Genomic DNA, 16,535 nt, shown 5'->3' with positions numbered 1-16,535 from the left:
GACCATGTCCAACCTTACAAGTGCAGGGTGAGGATTTCTGCTCCTATGCTGGGCAAGATGGGCACCCATTAGGGTTCGAACAGAGGACTGACATGATTTGACCATGTGAATGGACAATGTAGGAGCAAAGAGGAAAGCAGGGAGACCAGGTACGAGGCCACTGCAGAAGGCTGAGCAAGCTATATAACCCCAGAGGGGCCTCCGTTTCCTCAACTGAAAAATGGAGATCACACCATACCTATCTCATAGGGCTGTGTGAGGTTTCAGCAAGTCGGTGTTGTTTAGTAAGCACTATATGAGTGTGGCTTGGACCGGGGAGGATAAGAAGTGGTCAGATTTGGGTTCTGTTTTCTAGAGAAAGTCAACGGGATTTGCAAATCAAATGTGGGGAGTCCAAGGAGAGTGAGTCCAAGGGTTCCAGCCTGTGGAAAGAGGCGAGACGGGCCATTGCGTGCGGGGTGGGGCATGCGTGGGTAGTGGAGGAATGCAGGCCTGGAAAGAGATACGTGCTCTGAGACTTGGCTGAGGCCAAGCCATGACAACTCATTACCAGTTCTCAGGTGTGGCCTGAGAAGCCGCCGTGTCCTTCCGCAGCAGGATGGCCAAGGGCCACCCCCAGAACCACTAGGGTGTCAGAAGATTGTCAGGGCTCTACCTCCATGGTGGGAGGCCCGGGCCCTGAGGAGCCCATGAGAACACAGCTCCAGAAGCCCACCGAGGTTAGGGGACCACACCTCATGGTTTCCGAATCCAGAGCAGTCCTGAGCAGGACTCGGCACCCCTACTTTCTAAGCCTCGACCTGGGGACCTGCCTGGCGTTGTCCGTGAGTAGGATCAGCAGGGCGCCAAATGAGCCATGAGGAGGCAGGAAGAAGGAGAGCTGATACGCACCCAGCTGTAGGCGCTGATGACTGTTTTTCAGGGTGGCCAAGGGTGTCAGTCCCTCTGGCATGTGGCCATAGAGCTGGGACAGGCACTTCTCCTGGTGGTCTTCATCTGCTCCAGGCTTCACTGCAATGAGAACCAAAGGGTAAGTCCCTTCTCATGACCAGGGCTGCGGGCTCCGGAGATGGCACCACAGACCCACTTAGGATTCCTCTCTCAACCAAACCTTTGGGTTCGTTTCTCCCCCAGTTTTACAAGGCACTTGGGGTAACAGGCCTCCTTGGGGCCCCTGGATACACCACCGGTCTTTGCACCCTCAGGGCCAGGCACGCTCTAGGGGCTGATTAGGCTTCAAGGCCACACTCTCAACCTCCTCCGGGCGCCTGCCTCACGGAACCTCCCAACACAGCCCTGCCTCAGCCCGCTGGTGGCCTCCGTGCCTGCGCCCTCCTTGGCACATTTCCCCCTCTAACTTTGCCAAGCACTCGTCACTACCATCGCCACTTATGGCCTCAGTTCCAGAGCTCTTGCTCTAGTTTTCTTTTCCTTCCTTGTTCGGCTGGAAAAGGCCCCCTCAGAGCTCCAAGACCAACTTGAATGAGAAACTGCCTACAACTACGCCCTAGGGTCCGACAGCTGCCCTACGGCTGTCTCTACTGCAATGACCGAAGCATTCATTGTATTTCCGCCAGTTACATGACTTGTCCTGCATAGCAGACCATAAAAATCATACTAGTGGCAGCAGCTAACACGTTCAGAGAGCCCGCTGTGCACAGGCACTATTTAGCTTTGCATATTGGCGCTCGGTTTTCACAACAACACTGAGAGGTTCTCTTCATAGCCCCACTGTAGGGATGAGAAAACTGAGGCACAGAGCAGTTAGGTAACTTGCCCGAGATCACACAGCTAGTAAATGGCAGAGCTGACATATGAACCCAGGCAGTCTGGTCCCAGAGGCCGTCCTTCTTATTACTCTGGGGGCCGCCTTGATTAGTACTAATTACAACAAAAGTCCTACCCGACCTGAGATCAGAGCTAAGACGGGTGAGGAGAGTGAGGCACTCACTTTGAGCTGAAAATTTAAGAAGGTGCCAAAACCTCAGCAATCAAGATGTATAATATTTTAATACAAGTTTCTAAATATTGCAATCAAGGCAAAAAAAATCCATCATAAACAAAACATCAAGATTTCTTTTCGCTTCAGGCTCCAATGTGGCTCAACACAGCATTGTTACCATTGATTGCCATGGAATTATTTTGGTATTAATTCTGATTGGTTTAAAATGTCACATTTAAATGTTATCTTGATCATTGAGTTTTGGGGCATATTTCCTTAGATTTTTGTGCCTGACGCAAATGCCTCCATAGTGCCAGCCCTGGTCCTAGCCCTGTTCTAAATTCCACGTGAAAAGTCATCTCTGTGAAGCTGTTTGCTCCATCCTAGGCAGAATTAACGCTTCCTCTTTTCCTCCCACAGCAGGAACAGATAACCTCCAATCCCGCCCTGGCATGTGTGACAGCTGCCTGTGCCGACTGTCTTCCCGCCCTCTGTCCCCAGGCTGTGAGCATCTCCAGGGCAGGCAGACAACTCTCATTCAGCTCATTATCTCCTGGAGGCAGGAAACCATAATCCCGACCAAAGCCCAAAGCCCAGAGCCGAGAGACTTACACTGGTGGTCGATGAGGAGGGTGGCTACGAAGTAGTGGGCCAGGGCTCCGTAGTGGTGGGCCTTCACACAGGCCAAGCTGGCCCAGGAGTAGGGGATGTTCTCTTTCACTGGCGCCTGGCTCATGGCTGCGTGCAGCTGCCGATAGCCCTCTCCCACCTGAAAGAGAAAAGAGGTTGGGAGGGGGAGCCTGGCACAGGAAACCTCATGCACCCAGGCTACAGAAAGAGTTCTTTTTCTATGCAACAGCCCCTGCCAGAGGCCGCTCCAGAATCTGGGAGCGACTCCAAGGGTCCTTCGTGCTGTCAGTGTCAGAGTTAACAGGGAGATCAGGCAACTGTCATTATGCTGGTTTTTAGGCTAAGCTGCAGATGGAATCAGTGATCCGTATCTGAAACACCAGTACTTGCCAAGAAAATGCAAGCCAGCGCTCTGGCCAGGGCTGGCACGCTGCCCAGGTCATGGGCAAGCCGCCATGGGAAGCCCCCGCTGCTTCCAGTGGGCCTGCACCAGTGCACCCTGCCCACCCCTGAAAGCCACGGGAACCAGGAAGGCTTACCTTGGCAGCCTCCTGAGCCACCTTCACTAGCATGAAGAACTCGTTCCGTAAACCAGGAAGGCAGATTTTCTCAAACACGCTTTCTTGGGCCTGTGCAAGCATCATTTTGACCAGCACACTGAGCATGGCGGGACTCATGTCATAACTTGGCGTGTGAGTAAATGTCTCTTTCAGGTAGTTTAAAACCCCTAAAATTGGAAAATTTTGCCCATTAGTTGAAGATCATATTTATTTCACCATGCTGCTCAGAAATAGAGAATGTGACAGAAGTAAAAATATAAAACTGGCATCCTAGAGCATCTTAAAAATTGTGATTCTCAATTAACAGAAGATCTAGCAATTCCACTCCTAGGTATATACCCCAAAGAAGTGAAAGCAGAGACTTAACTGTTACTTGTGCATCAATACTCACAGCAGCATAATTCAAAATAACCAAAAGGTGGAAACAACTCAAACGTCCATTGACGGATAAATGGATGATGAAATATGGTATATACATATAATGAAATATTTTTCAGCCTTAAAAGGAAGGAAATTCTGACACATGCTACAATATGGATGAAGACATTATGCTAAATGAAATAAACTAGTCACAAAAACAAAAGTATGATTGTACTGCGAGGAGGTATCTGGAATAGTCTGAAATTCATAGAGACAGAAAGTAGAATGGTGTTTGCCAGGGAATGGGGGAGAGAAGGGATGGAGAGTTACTGTTTAATGGGTAGAGTTTCAGTTTGGGATGATGAAAAAATCCTGGAGATAGATGCACAACAACGTGAACGTACTTAATGCCAATGAATTGTGCTCTTAAAAATGGTTAAATTGATAATTTTGTTACGTATCTTTTACGACAGTTTAAAAAAATCAGATTCTCTTCCAAAACATTTATAACTGTACCAAGGAAGGAAGCCAGACTGCTCCCATTCATTTTGGTCTCTCCTGAGACAATGGTAAGAAATCCCAACCACGACCAGGCATTTGATGGAGGCAAAGCAGACGGCAGGCAGAAGGACTGAGGTAACACCTGGGTCATTCAGAAATCCAGGGCTTTTCCCCAGCCCTAGCAAAGATCATTTCAGCCCATTTCAATGGAAATTTTCATGCTATAACCCTCGGCTAACTCTTGATATGCTTTAGAAAATTAACTGTCACAGTATAAACTGACAATCAACCCGGAGGTATAATAGGCTCTCCAGCCACGAATCCCATCCGACTGGTTCCTCAGGTTTTGTCGCAAAGCATAAATCACCCTATAGAAAGATGGCAACTGCTCCGGGATGTTTGCTCCCCTCTGGGGTTCCTCCACTCTATTCTCAAGCTTTTTTGTCCATATCCGTAATCTCAGAGGCAGGTCACAAAGTATACCTGCTTAAGATTCCTCAGAAAGAAAGATGAGCCCAGGAAAAGATTTACAGTGAAAGAAATGGACTTTCACATGGAATCGTAGCATATTGGTTCATCCCGACAGATCAATATTTTAACATGAGCAATTCCATGATTAGTGAAAGTGGCAGCTGAACCTCTTCACGGCCTTACAAAGTGAGATACTCAGGAAGGTTCTTTGCCAGGGGTAACACCCCAAAGCAGAGTGAGGAGGACTGGCACAGATGGACACATGCCACGGAGCCAGCTTGGGGGATCACGCTGTGGGCCGCCGCTTTGCTGACCACTGCCCATGTCGAGTGTGCCTGACACAAGTCCTGTCAGAGGGGGGCGAGGCAGGACCCTTGGACACCTATCAGCTGCATCAGGCCCACCCACGGCACCAGGCCTGGCCGCCCCCAGTCCTCCACAGGTTGGTGCTACAGGTCTCTTGACGAAGGGCTGAAAAGAACAACCTCAGGTGGGCAAGCTTCACAGAATGAACAAAATATAAAGGCATAAATAGTAATAGGCACTTAACAAGATACATGATTTTTTGAAAAGTCTACATTTTCACTAATCGGAAAAACTTATTCTGTTTTTCAATATAGTGTTCAGAGGAACAGTTCATTCACTGCCATCTTTGGGGCCACTCATTCAGAAAAGATTAATCGTTAACCACACAATACACTGTGTGCATGAGCCATAACCCAGACCCTGACTGAGAAATAGGGTTTAAACCATTAAGCAATTCTCTTAGTGGGAAATGAACCCAGTGCTGGAAACTAGTCTGGCCCTTTTAGACCCGTGAGGCCAAGCGTGGGCCTGGACAGGACCCAAAGATCCACATCAGCTGGGGGACGTGGTGGCAAATGGCGGGGCCAGGACTCTGCCCGGCTGCCCTTGTGGAGACACACCTGCTGCTCTCTGAAATGCATCCACCGCACTCTCCAGCCCAGCTTGCAGCTGCCGATTGCACCGGGTCCCGATCTGTGTGTACAGGGCTCCAATGTTAAACAGAATGCTGGCCTTCTCCAGAAGCAAGTTCTGCTGGCTGACTGGGACCCCGGTGAGAGAGTCATACCTATTTAAATAAATGTGAGAATATGAATTACTTGGCTAGTTAGTGCTACTGTGGGGTGAAAAATAGACAAAATTTATTTCTTGAATAAAATTCAAACATGCACATGCAGTGAGGCATTTATTTACAAACAAGATGATGGGCCTGATCATGCTGAAGACACCCACAACTGCACACAGAAATGAGGTTTTGTAATTAAGATGTTCTTCGGTAGGTGAATGATGGATAAACAAGCTGTGGCATATCCATATAGCGGAATATTATTCAGCACTAAAATGAAATAAGCTATCGAGCCATGAAGAGACATGCAAGAATCTTAAATGCATATTGCTAAGTGAAAGAAGCCAGGTCTGAGAGGACTACATACTGTAGGATTCCAACTATATGATATTCTGGAAAAGGCAAAAATAATGGAGACACAAAAAGAATCAGTGGTTTCTAGGGTTCCAGAGGGGAGAAGGGGGAAGGGATGAATAGGTGGAGCACAGAAAATTTTTAGGGTAGTGAAACTACTCTGCACGATACTGTAACAGTAGATAGATATATGTCATTATAAACTGGTCCAAACCCATAGAATGTACAATAGCAAGAGTGAACTGTAATGTGAACTGTGGAATCTGGGAGACAATGTGACAATGTAGGCTCATCAACTGTAGTGCATGTACCACTCTGGTGGGGGAGGTTGTTGGAGTGTGGGGACAGGAGTACGTGGGAAACGTTGTACTTTCCCCTCAATTTTGCTGTGAACCTGAAACTGCTCTAAAAAGTAAAGCATATTTTAAAATATAAGGCTTCTCCTAAACGAAATATTACAAACCCCTCACACAATTCTTCTGAAGTCTAAAAGATTTGGGATTTTTAGTTCTAAAGTTCATACATCGACTGGCACGTAGACACAGAACTTCTCCCTAATTTGAGACTGAGGAGAAATCCCCTTTAGTCCCCCTTCACCAGACGGGGCAGACAGCTAATGGCACCTTTACAAAAAGTCAGCTGCGTTTCCTTTCAAAATGAAGGCATCACACAGGCCTGCTGTGATAAACTTTAGCTCTGAACATGCTCCTTAGCTTTGCAGATTTAGTCTTCTCTAACCCACACTCAGCAGCTCTAAAACATTTAAACAACACTAATCTCTGAAAATACCGACTCTGGGAAGAACCTAATGTTCTGCTTCTGTTTTTAAATTTGATCTATTTCTGTTTGCTGCCCTTGTCATTGAGACAAAAACCTGATTCCCATCCCCCACCACAGTCCCACCCGGGACAAGAATCCTGCTCGTTCCACCTCAGAGCTCTGCTGTTTCCCCAATGATAACACGAGCACGAAAAAAATGCCTCTTCTCTTCAGCTCACTTGTTCTGAGAAGCAAGAAGGCAAGGTCTGTTGGAGCCTCCCCCGCCCCACCGGTTCCCTTCATAACCAAACACCACTTTATCTACAGGTCCTAGGCTCTCCTGTATAAAAGGGACAATTAGAAAGAGGGGCCCACAGTGCAAAGTTGTAACTGAAGGGGGACAGCACCAGCACAGGCCTCAGGCACCTACCATGTAAACAAGATCCCCATCTGCCGGGTGGGTGGGAAGAATCGGCTCTCGACAAAGCCCAGCTGGATGAAATAACTCATCAGCAGTTCGACGCCGGCCTCGTCCCGGCTGGGCGTCCGACAAGCCTGAAAGGAAAGCAAGCACCGAGGGGTTGAGCGGGCGAAGACGCAGCGGAGGGCCTGTCCCGGAAGGCGCTCACACATGCCGTTTCTGTGGAGCTTATTTGGGCCCCCCTACTGGTATCATGAACTCTAGGAAGGTGGAAAGGGCTGGAATAAACTTGAGATTCTCAGAACCCAGCCTCAGACTTGCCAGTGGGCAGGTCTCCTGTGGTCTTATGTGGCAAGTGGAATGGATGACTCCAGCAGTCCCTCCCGATTACCTGCAACCACCTGCGAGTCTATAAGATTTCGAGTGTGCAGTAATGGGATATTCTGAACTCGACAAGCTCTAGCAGCCGTCCTGTCCTCCCTTCCTTGCCGCACGCAGAAACATACTTGTCTCAGATCCATAAGATCTGCTATTTCATCTTCATATAGGTAGCTATCTTCACTGTAATGTTCCAGAATAAAATCCTGTAAGAAAAACGAGAGAAGATACTGTAAGGTGTGATTCAAAACTGTAAATAGGTAAATAGGTAACGTCGAATGTGCTCCCTTTAAAAACATACAATACATAAAAACTTGTGGGAGAATGCACACTATGGTGATTTTCTTAGTGGTGCGACTTCTTAATTTTGTTTACATATATTTAAAATTTCTGTTTTCGTTGCTTCAATTAAAAGGAAAGCTGCAGTAATTTTGAAAAAAATATCCTTGCAACACTGTTAAGTGACCTACGTATTAAAACGATGCTGGCAAACGTCACAGATATTCAGGGGCTCAGACCTTCATCCTTTTCATCCTTTGTGCTGCCCTCAGCACCTGGGCACAGGGTCTTCCTGGCAAAGAAAACTTGCATCTGGGGACTGTCACGAGGATGTGATGGGGAACTTTGTAAGAGCAGCTCTGGCACTTCCGCACATGAAGCACCCCGGCGAGACCCTGGCCGGGCCCACGGCCCAGTGTCCGACGAGCACTCAGTTCACCCAGTCGTGCAGCACGTACTGCTGAGCACGTGCCCTGTGCCAGGCATGTTCGCGGTGCCTGGGCTACGTCAGAGAACAAAACAAAGATCCTGCCCCATGGAGCTTATGTTCCTGCACAGGTCACAGACAGTAAGTAATGGGCACAACAAATAAGTAAATGACATCGAATATTACAAGATGGCAAGTATGAGAGGAAAAAACAAAGAGCAGTTTAGAAGGTATGGAGAACACATTCTTGCCTAACGGCCTCCATGAGTGCTGGCTCTCCTTGGCTGCGAGACAGTGGAGGAGACTGCAATAATGTCTTCCCAAGTGTCTGTGAGTATTTTTACACACTTTCTACATTAAAGCTCCTTCTGCTTTTTGTACGTTCAATGCATATCTACACACACACCCACACGCCCTCGTCTTACAAAAATAAGATTGTACTACATGATTATACAACTTCGGTTTTCTTTTTCCCCTCTCTTTGATTCCCCCCACCCCACTTCAACCCCTGACCTATGGATGTTGCCGTTTCCCCTTAAGGCGGGGTGTCTTCTCCCACACACTCGTGGAGCGCCCCAGGGGCCTGGCACCCACAGTGCACCTGGGGTATGGTCCGTGGCTCCACCTGGGGCGCGAACCCAGGACCTTCTGCATGTAAAGCAGATGTGCTAAACACTACACTATGGAGCCACCCCCAGTTTTTTGGGTTTTGTTTAGGTTAGAGCTGCAGGAGAAAGGCACAATGTTGAATAAGATGTCAGAAAACAGTCTCTCTGTCCCATTGAGTGACAGATGCCACTGGCATAGTTCCAGGACAAGAATGCAATCAAGGGCTTTCTTTAAGCACCAGCTACCAAATCCTGGCCCCACTGCCTGGGGAGGACCTATGAAAGTGCTAGAAATTTTTTTTTTTAATTGACAATGCATCAAACATTTTCATATGCTGTAAAATATTCTATAACATGACCTTTGGTTATACAATCCTCCAACGTAACGAATGTACAATTCATTAATTCAACAAATAAACTGAACACCTGCTATGAGCTAGCCAATATGTACCATATTAGTCCTCACTCCTTGTCAGACGTTAAAGTCATTTGTGTAAGTTTTGCAATTAAAGATAACACCACGTAACAGTCGTCCCCCACCCCACACTTCCGACTAGTTCCTCAGAAGAAATCCCAAGAAGTTGTCTTGCTGGGCCCAAGGACGTGTAGAAGAAAGTGCCTTCTGCTTTTTTACCTGGTCCTTATCACCCAGCTTCCCTTTTGTTTTATGATGCCACCGCAGATTTTATTCACAACTTAAAGAGCTGATGTTTGGAATCAGCTTTTCATCTAATACGACTTATCAAATTTGAAATGGTTTTCAGGATGTGGTTCCATAGTGTAGCAGTTAGCACGTCTGCATTAGACGCAGAAGGTCCTGGGTTCGCATCCCAGTGGAGCCACAGTCCATGGTCTACGGCCATGCCACCCTGAACAAGCCTGATGTCTGATCTCAGAAGCTAAGCAGGGTTGGGCCTGGTTAGTACTTGGATGGGAGACCACCTAGGAAGACCAGGTGCTGTAGGCATAAATAATAAAAAATGAAACAGTTTTCTATTAGCGACATTAATTGCTATGAGGACGATCTGAAGGACAAAATTTATCTATGGCTTCTCCAGTGACATCTCCAAAAGCAGTGCTGAGGGCCACCATTCAGGTGATGTTTTACAGAACAGCATGTTGTTCTGTCAACCGCTACTATGGACGATGGCAAAAAATTTCTTAAAAAGAGAGAAATCACATTTAAAATAAGAAGTTAAAAGAGAAACTTTATGCTACGTCACTGAAGCCAAAGAGGATATTGATAAAAAGTCTAAATGTATTCTTGACTTTGAAACTTAGTAAACTAGGATAGATTAAATAAATTCTGTAGATAAAAAAACATATATATATATGTAGCTGAAACCCACTGTAATCATCAGGGACAGACAAGAATTTCTATCATTACTGCTGTTACTTAGCATAATTCTGAAAGTTTTCTAACAAATTAAGAAAAATAAGAGACATAGACATTAGCAAGGAAGAAACAAAATAATAGTATACTTATAAAACCTTAGAGCCTCAACTGAAAAACTACTAAAATAATGAGAATTCAGTGAAGTGGTCAAAAAGTTAACACATAAAAGTTGACAGTCTTCCTTTCTTATACAGGCAATAACCAGTTAGAAAAATATCAGAGGAACAATAATTTTTCAAAATCACAACGAAAGCACAATACTTCTAGGAATAAAATTGATTTAATTAAGCGGGCAACTCAAACTTTACTGAAGGACGTTAGTTATTTCATTCTTTCACGTGATTCATGAAATCATTTTTTTAAACACGACAGACTCGTTCCTGCCCCCATAAACTTGCTGTTTGTTGACATCAACAATTCGAAATACTCTATTCCATGGATGAAAATGCGCAATATCGTAAAGGTACGATTTTGTCCAAATTAGACTATGAATCCCATAAAATTTCAATCAAAACCCCAAAGTAATATTTTTTGGAAACCTGACAAAATATGAAAGTAAAAATGTGGAAGAAAAGCTAAGAACATTTGGAAAAGCCTTATAATATAGGAGACTTACTCTGTTTGGTGTTAAAATACATGGGGATTAAACAGTGAGGAATAGACAATGAAACCAGATACGGATCAGAAACAGACTGAAGCAGATTTGAGAATCACATATATAACTGAAGGCCAGAATTCCATAGAATTGGGAAAGGCTGGACCTCCATCAGGTCCAGGCAGGAAGGAGGCGTGGTGGCACACACAAACGGCGTGACCCATGCGAGTTTAAGGAAAGGACTATGACAGTGGTGTGGATGGTGCAGAACCTCTGGAGCCATTAGAACCCCAGAGCTGAAGGGTCAACAAGGAACAGGTAAAAACCCAGAGAGACGGCTACCTGTGGTGGGCACTGAACAACCACCATGAACTGCCCTATGGAATGCAAAAAAAGCTAGCTGAGGGAGCAGAATAAATGACCAACTTCCCTCTCCTAACCCTCTCAGCTCCTGCCGCTGCTCCTCCCCCTGACCACACGCAATAGGAAACCAGAGAGCAGGAGACTGTCGCTGGCTCCCCAGCACAGAGCAGGATGGAGGAGGGTGGATGGTGGGGGTTGGGGAGGGAAAAGAGGCAAATGGACACCCTCCGGCACCATAGATGGATTCTTTATACATAGTTCAGGGGAAACTGCTACCCATTCGGTGAAGATAAAATGTTATAGCCTTACATCTTACCTTGTATCCCCAAGACAAATTCCAGATAGATTAAAGATTTGATAATGAAAAAATTTAAACAAAGCACTAAAAGAAATAATAGCAAAATATTTAAGACATTTTGGTGTGCAGAATGCTTCTCTGAACGTGTCATCAAGGTAAAGGGAAGAACTGATAAGTTTAACAACATAAAATCTGTACGGAAAAAAATATATATATTATACTTTTTAAACTAGTTATTGCTTATATAACAAAAGTTAAAGAGGAACATGTACTGAGAGAAATATTTACAATATATATATAACTGAGGGTTAATACCCTTTACATGCAAAAAAAAAATATATCGTAAGAAATAAGAAGAGCAACACTATGGCATGCAAAGGACAGAAACAGTCATTTTGAAAAGAAGTATAAGGGTCACATAAACGTACATGAGAATGTGCTCAACTCTAGTACTGAACAAAGAAATCCAAACTATAATAAGGTACCACTTTTGTCTGATTTCACAAAAATCAAAAAGATATTTTTTAAAATATCGAAATGATGAATGATACCCAGAGCAAGCAAAGGTGCAGGAAGACAGCAGTCACACACAGCTGGGAGGAAGGTAAGGCAGAACCACTTATAGTGAGTAATTAGATGGTATGTATCTTTGACCTGTCAAATCCACATCTAGAGATTTATCCAAAGGATATTTTCCACGAAAGGTGCAAAGATACTCAATGGAGAACTGCTGACAACAGCAAGCACTTGGAGGCTGTCTAAAGAAGGAAATTAATGGCTACCTTGTTTAGCACAAGGAGACATCATGCTAAGCCTTCATGGATGGGACAAGTCACATACCCTCATGAGGCAGGCCTCTGATCAGAGGAAGAGACTGGTGTCCAAAGATTAAATGCCGAGCAAGTTACAGAGCTCAGTGGGGAGAGGTGGTAGACCGTGAGGGATTTCTACATGTCTTGGTATTTTCTTAACGTTTTGCAAAACTGTTCTTAATCAGAAAAATAAATATAGCTCTATTTAAAAGCAAAAGAAAACCCCTGAATTCTCTGGATAAAGAATTTATTTTGATGGTGCTTTTTAATGAGGCCATTTTAAAGCCTATGTATTTAAAATAAAACCAAGTCACATCGTGAGTCTTTACTGACCATTAAACATCACACAGACACATACATCGGATTCGAAAGACGACTCAGATTGCCCTCATTAAGTCAGCCAAGCCACTCCTGTAAAACCTGTCTGTGTTACTCTCAAGCACAAATGTGGAAAGGAGAAAACAGAACATCCCCCAAACATTCTCATTTTTGTATGATTGACATTTGAAGAATCTCTTTTAGGCTAAAATAACATGGTTGGAAGCCTCAGCTGAATAGCAGTTGGCCATGCCCACAACACGTGATTTTTTTCCACTGACTTTAATGTGGAATTCAGCACGTGACACATTTGGATCTGTACAGATGCCCATAAAATTCTCCAAGTTTCTCCAAGAGAGTCTGCCTTTAAAATGCCTGTACTCTTGCAGCTCTGGCACCAAGCAACAAACTAAATCTTAGGAATAACTATCCTATAAAAGTAACTAAAGAACATTTCCACACAAAGAGGGATTGTCTTGGGTCTCACAGCCCTGTGACAAGTGTCACATCTAAGAGTTCAGGCAGCCTGTGAAAAGCTGGCATTAAGCTGCAGCTCCTGGATTATTCTCTGCCCAGATAATCCAATCTCTGGTGATCCTGGGTCCTGTAAGACTACCAATGTCCCTTCTCAAACTCCAAAATAAACCCCAAACTCACAGGGACCAACACCAAGATTTAAACAAAGCAGCAGGCAAAAAGGCCATGTACGAAAGGGCTTACGTCAAGCGATTCAGTTTCTGCTCTACAATGGAAGTCAAGGGTAGAAGCTTCAAAGCACTAATGAATTGCTTTTAAAAGGACAAATTCTATAGTGCCCAAAGTGCCGCATGATAACTTTTCCTTTTCTAAACTAAAAGTAATCTAAAATGAGTCAACTAACAGGATTACTATGAAAAGAAACATAATTCTTTGAAGCATTTTTCATGATGCCTGGGTTGATTCCTATACGCCGCCTGCACTGGAAAGCTCAGAGACAGGCACTACCTTCTCCCAAAACTCCACTTCCTCCCACTAAATGAAGTTTAAGGTGATTCATTAAAACTCAGACTGATGGAGCTGGGGAGAGGAGAGCATTCCAGGCTCGGGGAGGCCTCTCTATCAAAGCACCTCTACCACTTCCCACCTGAAGACCTCAATGAAACAGACCCAGGAGGCAGGGCCTGTGACATCATCAGCATGCAGCACAGTGACAGGCACAGGTGGGCCCACAAGTTTTGGCTGCTTGCCGGCAACACACGGTGGTTAAGAGGAGGCCAGATATAGTTCATTTAAAGAGGTGAATTGTATAGTATATGAATTATATCTCGATAAAGCTATTATTTTTAAAAAAAGAATAGAGAAAGGAAGAAAGAGAGAAAGGGAGGGAGAGAGGGAAGAAAGGAGGCCAGATCCTTAGTAATTATGAGATGGGGGGACAACCAGAGACTCCAGTTATTCAAGTATTTAAGGCATTGAAAAATAAGATGAGTTGGTGTATCAACACAGGAATGCAGAGATGGATAAATATGTGAACAAGTGACGATAACAAACTGCTCATGGTGGAATCTGGGTAGTGAATATACAGGAGTTCTCTGCAAAATTCTTTCAATTTTTCTGTAAGTTTGGAAATTTTCATAATATAATGTTTAGGGGGAAAAAATCAGCTATTCTTCCAAAAACATGGCCTGCGTCAGTTATGAAAATTTGTTTAAAAGGTACTAAAATAGAATACAATTTTTAAATTCCAGAACACATCCACCACAGATTCTCTCTGATGGGCCGCCTGGGGACGGCTGGCTGGGGCTCCCCAGGCACACAAGGAGCATCAGGGTGGCCAAAGAATGCGAGAGGACCGCAAGGTTCTCTATGTGGCCTGTCGAGGGGGCTTGGGGGGTCACTCTGCAGACATTAATTGACTCTTGGCCCATTGAGCCTAAGGCCACTTGCAAGGAACACACGTTTTCTATATTTCCTTCTTAGACAGTGAGTTCAGTGTCCATTTCTTTGAGATTTACCTTAAGAACGACTGAAAAGTCAACATCCTTCGTTTCCTTCAGGCCGAGCGGAATCAGCGGGATTGTAAACGTCTCCCTATGAGGAGCACAGCAAGGTATATGAACATCCCCATCCTCACCACTCTGCACTCACAGCCTCCCAGAGCAGCCCAGCTCAGGTTCCCAGCACGCACCAGTTCATTTTCCATAGACACCTCTGGTCATATCCTTCTGTTCTAAAACTGGGCCTGGTCCACCCCTGACTTCTGGACTAACACAGAGACTACTATCTGCATTACCTTCTCTCCAATCTCAACCCTTCCTTCACAGTGACTGTGCTGAGAACCTGTTGTGTGCCAGGGCCTGCAACGGGGACACCTCTCCTGCAGCCCTCCAACCCTGGGCCCTCAAGTGTCTCCCCCTTAGTGCGTGTATCTCTCTAGGTGTCTCATCACCTATACCAGGAAGGCCCTGAGGGCAGGGGACCCATCTGACACCCAAGTGCTCCTAGCTCCCAGCCCAGGGTCAGGTCCAGACCGGCTGCTTCCACTCTGCCTCCTGTCCCCTCACTGACCATTCTGTTTCCCCATAGGTCGCCCTGAGAGTGAGCCCCGAGCCTAGCGGTTAAGGGCAGTAAGGGCAGGGCCAATAGGAAGTGAGCCCCACTCAGGCTGTTTTGCAAACAGGGATTTAGTTCCCCATCTGGTAACAGGAGACCTCCTGGGGCCGCTCAGCCCGGCCTGGGGGAGAAGGCCAGGAATGCCAGCCAGGTGAGTGGACAATGCAGCCGTAAACTGAAACTAGCTCTGTGCTGGAGAGAAAACGAGGGGGCAGGGGCTGTGCTCAAAGCAGGTGAGATCCAACAGGGGTGCGTGGCTCCCCCGCAGCCGGAAGGGAAAGCTGGGCCCTGCTGGAAGGAGATGACGATGGGCCACGCCTTCTCCCCGGACCCCAGCGCCCTCCTGTCCCCCTGTGACTGTCCAGCAGCAGCCAGTTCCCAAGGCCCCCTGGCCTGGGCACCCCCAGCCCCAGCCTTGAGCTAATGTAATTTTCTCCATGACCTCCATTGCTCGTGTTTTCTTCACTGCACCGTGAGATTGTTTCTTCCCTACCTACCTCACAGAGGTATTTAAAGATTGACTGTGCTGAGGAAGAAACAATCTGCTTTGAAAACAGGAAGTGGGCAGATTCAAATGCCAGGTGTCATTATGCCTGAGCATATCTCCCTCCCCTCTTCCCGATGGCACAGGGGGTTGATTGGCCACTTTCAAGCCATGTCTCTATGGGAGACAGGTCTCTCATGATGGACATCCCTGCGCTTCAGTATAGCAAGTGGGACTATGAAACGTCCTCCCTTAACCACCAAAGTCTAGCCGGGCCTCGCCTCCTTCAGGAACTTTGATCTTTTAGGCAAAACACTGGAATTTAATACCAGAGTGTTGGCTGCGAGAAGCCTTTCACTTGTTGTTCTGATTAGGTGTTCAAAACTGCACTGGGAGCCCACAGCTAAGTGAGCCAGGGCACAGGGCGTCACAAAGGGAGGAGCCGAGGTTTCATGCGCTAACACCTTCCCTCCAGCTCTGAAAAACACACCGTGCCACTCAGAGGATTGGGAGTGATCAGGAAAAGCACATTCCAAGATGACTCGAGGTTCCCTAATGTTACCCTTCTGTTAATCCAGGGAACTATTTTCTGACTGAGTGTCCCCTGGGGTTCCCCAACCTTTTGAGAAGTCTCACTTCCCCACAGAAAGTAGGCAAACCCTTCTTTGGAGCTTCTCAAAGTTATTTCTTGCTAAAGATAGACATTTCTTTCAGAGGTGATTAACCTTGGGGTGGGAGACTTTCTGAGCTTTTCTGAAGATCACACCTCAATATGTCGCCACCCACCAACACTCCCTAAGGGATCCTTCTGAATGAACACATTCGTTTCCCAAATATTTAATGGAGTACATTTCTTAAGTGTCTCAGTTGCACCTTCTTCTCAGAGAACTTGCAAGG

General features: G+C 45.9%; 1 protein-coding gene, 1 non-coding gene and 1 pseudogene across 2 annotated transcripts in view; 1 reads left to right on the top strand and 2 right to left on the bottom strand.

Annotated features, from left to right (window-relative positions):
• RHPN2 (rhophilin Rho GTPase binding protein 2) overlaps window positions 1-16,535 on the bottom strand; it is a 48,886-nt gene that overhangs the window by 10,539 nt on the left and 21,812 nt on the right. Inside the window, exons 5-11 of the mRNA XM_039888512.1 lie at window positions 14,557-14,632; window positions 7,595-7,672; window positions 7,098-7,222; window positions 5,391-5,557; window positions 3,112-3,299; window positions 2,555-2,711; window positions 892-1,011 (exon numbers count right to left, since the gene is read on the bottom strand). Of these exons, the coding sequence (XP_039744446.1) occupies window positions 892-1,011; window positions 2,555-2,711; window positions 3,112-3,299; window positions 5,391-5,557; window positions 7,098-7,222; window positions 7,595-7,672; window positions 14,557-14,632 (911 nt within the window). The remainder of the gene's footprint in view (window positions 1-891; window positions 1,012-2,554; window positions 2,712-3,111; window positions 3,300-5,390; window positions 5,558-7,097; window positions 7,223-7,594; window positions 7,673-14,556; window positions 14,633-16,535) is intronic.
• On the bottom strand, window positions 8,944-9,071 carry LOC120581106 (small nucleolar RNA SNORA30/SNORA37 family). Its single transcript, XR_005647156.1, has one exon. It is a non-coding gene; the product is annotated as a small nucleolar RNA SNORA30/SNORA37 family (small nucleolar RNA).
• On the top strand, window positions 9,632-9,747 carry LOC120623137 (uncharacterized; annotated as a pseudogene).

This window comes from Pteropus medius, unplaced genomic scaffold, assembly GCF_902729225.1.
Source record: "Pteropus medius unplaced genomic scaffold, Ma_sr-lr_union100, whole genome shotgun sequence".
Classification (NCBI taxonomy): domain Eukaryota; kingdom Metazoa; phylum Chordata; class Mammalia; order Chiroptera; family Pteropodidae; genus Pteropus; species Pteropus medius.
Note: the sequence above shows the minus strand (reverse complement) of the source record. Positions and strands in the feature narration are given on the sequence as shown.